Genomic DNA, 4,534 nt, shown 5'->3' with positions numbered 1-4,534 from the left:
GAGAGGCAGAGAGGCAGAGAGCCAGAGGCAGAGAGAGGCAGAGAGAGGCAGAGAGAGGCAGAGAGGCAGAGGCAGAGGCCCTCACTGCCTGATACACCAAATGCTCTTCAAGAGTGGGAGAGAGGGCCATGGGAGAATGTTATGGGATTTACAGAGTGTGAGACCAGGTGCAACAATTCTTGGCTTTCTTTCTTTTTCCTAGGAATTTTTTGCTTGTGTATATTTGTGTTTGAATGTGTGTAGACACATATATGTACACATGTATGTACGTACATGTTCATGCATGTGCACATCATTCATGTTGAGGCCCAAAGTTGACCTTATGGGCCTTCCTCTGTTACTCTACCACTTTATTTAATGATGGAAGGTCTCTCAGTTGAACCCAGAACTCATTGATCAGCTAGTCTAGCTAACCCACTTGTCCTGGAGAGTCCTTGTCTCTGCCTCCTGAGGGCTGGAAGTACAAGCAGCTTCCCTGCCTGCCTAACTTCTACCGGGGTTCTTAGAATACAACTCTAATGCCCAAGCTTGAGTGGCAGGCACTTTATCCACTGAGCCATTTTCCAGACCTCCCCAGGTCTTTCTGTGATGCACAGAGCACCAACTAAGAAGAAACGCAGAGAGAGACATGAGGGTAAGAGGAGGACAGGCTGCGAATGATACACTCACAGAGCTGCTTGCCGCTCTCACGACTCACACTAACTTGGCTATTCAAGAAGGTAACTTGGAATCCCATGAAGTGAGTGAAGCACAAGAGAGAAATGAAATGCATTCTCTTTCAGACCTGCACACCTGTGCCAGTGAAGCGTGCACCCTACATGGGGGAAGTCATCACACTGAAACACAGAGAGACAAAAGAAGATGACACAGCTGGAACCAGGATGCAGGGCCACTCCTGATCTGGATGCTGGGGTGAAGCAAGTGCAAAGTAAGTGTTCTGGAGCAAGGGAGTGAGTGCCAGCATGTGATGATAAGCTCATAAATCAGTCTCTTTCTTCCCAGGCTTCTGAAAAGTCCAGAGCTTCAAAGTAGAAGGAACTCTGATAAAGACCTAAAGAGTCAGAGCATTAGATGGGCCTTGATTAGATGAAATGGGCCTTGAGCTAGCTAAAGATTCATTCTGTAGAATGTTGGAGAATATTCCAAAAGAGCCCAAGAGAATCTTCTATGAGTGCAAAGCAGCGGGCTAGTCCAGGCAGAGAGCCCTGCCTACAGTACTAAAAGCATGTTCCATGGTCCATATTTGAAAACCAACTAGAACTTTATGTGGAAAAACATGAATCTTTGTATTGGAAACACAGCTGTGTTCTATGATTTAGAATCCATGGGCAAATGAATACAAATGAGGAAATAAAGGGAAGTTACACAATTTGGGGGAAAGTTTTTCTAGAAGTATTTGGTAGTGTTGACACAGAGTATCTGGAGAAGTATAGATTTCAGTGCGGGAAGACTGAAACACTGTCCAGTCTCTCCGTGCCATTGGCCGTGCAGAGCTTTCTGTTTTGAAACTCCCACTATTTCCCTCTATTTTTCTGTTTCTTTCCCTCCATTGTTTTCTGTTCCTCTTCTGCCAAATCGGTATGAAGGGACAGTGCTACAGTTTTAGCATCTCTGGGAGGTCACTGACTCAGTAAAACACACAGCACGTCATTTGATGGTTATATTTGTAATGTGTATTTATATGCTTCCACATGTAGCAATCTGGGAGTCTTACACTAGCAGGCACGTCCAGTTTACAACCTGTGGGTCAAAGGTTGTTAGTACAGCCTAACACAAAATCAGTTGTTTTCTTGGGAACTTGATTGTACCCTTCTCAAGTGTAAACTTGAGAGAGGATACAAATGCCACAGGACGATGTCGATGCTGCTGTTAGAAGTTGACAGGGTGGATAGAGGTATAGTGTGTGTCAGTTGGAGCACTGCTGGATACAGGTCTGGTTTTCTACATTCTCTGGCACTGCACACATTCCCATTTGACGGCCTGCGCATCCCTACTTAAGCTTTGTGACCACGGGGATTTGGATAATGAGCACGGAGACATTGCAGACCTGGCTCCCACATGCAGAGCACTCTCATTGTTGAACATTGCCTTTTGTTTTTAACACCACCAGCCTCTAGCTTCAGAATTTCTGTCATTTCCATATTTCTGGAATTATTTGTGTGATTCAGAAAGATTATATTTAAAATTCTGGAGATTAGCAAAAGAAAGGAATGGTGTTGGATGTGATCACATGCTCCTCGGAGCTTTTGTAGGAGCTGGCTTAGTGCTTACTTTGATTAGAACATTTCTTGGTGCTAGCTTGAATCCAGTGTCTCTTTGTGAGGAAGAATGTTACACTGAGTGCCTTTTATTCTCTTCAAAGGCAAAAGCAGAGCAAAGGCTCCGAAGCCCCCCTCCCTGCCACGCTGCCAACCCCTGGAGAAAGCACCTGCTATTTCAACTCCCCAAGATCCTTTAAGAAAAATCATTGCTCTAGGCCTCTTTGATTTTTCTCTCAAAAGCAATAGCTGTCTGCCTCACTGTGCCTTTGTTGCTGTGGAAGATTGAAGATATAAATGAACATTATTGGGATGGGGCGTCTGCATGAAGATTCATTGAAGATTCCTTTCAAATCCCATCTTTCCTTACACTAGATTTCCTTCTTTGGATTTTTAAAGATTTCTTTCTGGTGCAAAGGTTTTGTTTGTTTGTTTTGTTTTAATGTCTACATTTGTTTGAAAAATCACTGTGATTTTACATTTCATCACATTCTAGTGTCTGAGTTCGACTTGTGTCCTTCTACCTGGTGGGCGGGACTAGGATCCTGGGTTGGTCTTGACAAGAGAATGTGGTTTCTTGTATATCAGAGTCACCTGTCAGTCAAGTCCCATGATGGGCCTAAAGCAATCAGATCCAGTACTCCACCATTAAATGAGTCCAAGGCAAAATATCCAATAACATGGATGGGTTCAGGCTTTGAGGGGATTAAATGGAACTGGCATCACATGAGGATATCATGTTGGTCTGCTCCTCCCAAGCCCTTTCTTCTGTCTTGGCCCCTCTGTGCAGCAAAGCTGGGCTTCTCTTTGGATGTACCCATACTCTGGCACACTAGCCCAGGAAAGGATGTGTGGCTCCTTTAAGGAAGGATAGTCGGAGCCCAGCGTCATTTGTTCTGAGCACACAGAAGAAAGGATGCTAAGCTGTACCTGAAGAGCAATCTTCAGCTCAATTAAACTGCAAATCTTTTTTTCCTCGGGTTAGAAGATACTGCAAAACGTATCATTATTTTTTTTTTCTCCATACACTTTTACTTGATAAAGGCAACTCTACATTAGAACACAGACTCTCTTACCAGTGAGTCAGGAAGCTGCTTTCTTACCCAGCAGTCAATCTTCACCCACCATTTACTGTTCACTGGAAAAGTCACTGTCTCCTGGAGGCTTTCCAAACTAAGTTGGTCCATGGTGGGGCCCAGTATCCAGTCCACCACGGTGCCTTACCTCCCGCAGTGTACCGTTATCCTTTGTATCTGTAGATGCTACACAGCATTTACTTCACATTAGGAGATAAACGTGATCAAGAGGTGGATTCAAGTGTAAGGGAGGGTGAGCATGGGTAGTTAACATGATGTCATCCTAGATAAGTGAGGTCAGCATCCTCAGATTGCTGAGTCCACACTACTGAAGCCGATTCCCCAAGCACATTCCCTGAGGGACTGAGATAGCTGATAGCTTCACATCTCTGTCTCCCCCTCCTCCCTCCTCCCTGCAGAAGCTGAAAGCTCCTACAGGGAGGGGCTTGTCTGGCTCCTCCCTCCTCCCCCCTCCCTCCTCCCTTGCCCCTCTCCCCTCTTCCTCCTCCCCCCCTCCCTGAAAGCTCCTACAGGGAGGGGCTTGTCTGGCTCACTGGCCCTCCCTCACACCCAGCACAGTATGTGGTCAGTTATGGGCACTCAGTGGATACTTTATAGTTTTTTTTTTTAAGATTTATTTTATTTATTATATGTAAGTACACTGTAGCTGTCTTCAGACACACCAGAAGAGGGCATCAGATCTCATTACAGATGGTTGTGAGCCAGCATGTGGTTGCTAGGATTTGAACTCAGGACTTCCAGAAGAGCAGTCAGTGCTCTTAACTGCTGAGCCATCTCTCTAGCCCCTACTTTACAGTTTTTTTGTTTTGTTTTTGTGTGTGTGTGTATGTTTTTTGTTGGTTTGTTGTTGTTGTCGTTGTTGTTTTTGTTTTTCGAGACAGGGTTTCTCTGTGTAGCCCTGGCTGTCCTGGAACTCACTCTGTAGACCAGGCTGGCCTCAAACTCAGAAATCCTCCTGTCTCTGCCTCCCAAGTGCTGGGATTCCTGCCCAGTTGTTCAGTGGATATAGATGAAGTGAGAGAGTCTTCAATGAAGCAAACACAAACCCTGGAGCTACACAGCTCTCTAGGAGAGAGGGAAGTAAGCAGAGAATTTCATTAGCTTCAACACAGTCCTTGGAAAAGCATCTGTGATCCTTTTGTACTTTCCAGATGGCCTGTGAGACCAAGCTCCCTTTCC

At 45.2% G+C, this 4,534-nt stretch overlaps 1 protein-coding gene across 1 annotated transcript in view; it reads left to right on the top strand.

Annotated features, from left to right (window-relative positions):
- Dpys (dihydropyrimidinase) overlaps positions 1-2,748 on the top strand; it is an 85,855-nt gene extending 83,107 nt beyond the window's left edge. Inside the window, exons 9-10 of the mRNA XM_031359225.1 lie at positions 783-928; positions 2,363-2,748. Of these exons, the coding sequence (XP_031215085.1) occupies positions 783-899 (117 nt within the window). The 3' untranslated portion in view covers positions 900-928; positions 2,363-2,748. The remainder of the gene's footprint in view (positions 1-782; positions 929-2,362) is intronic.
- Positions 2,749-4,534: the final 1,786 nt, after the last annotated feature.

The sequence above is a fragment of the Mastomys coucha genome, unplaced genomic scaffold (assembly GCF_008632895.1).
Source record: "Mastomys coucha isolate ucsf_1 unplaced genomic scaffold, UCSF_Mcou_1 pScaffold7, whole genome shotgun sequence".
Lineage (NCBI taxonomy): Eukaryota > Metazoa > Chordata > Mammalia > Rodentia > Muridae > Mastomys > Mastomys coucha.
Note: the sequence above shows the minus strand (reverse complement) of the source record. Positions and strands in the feature narration are given on the sequence as shown.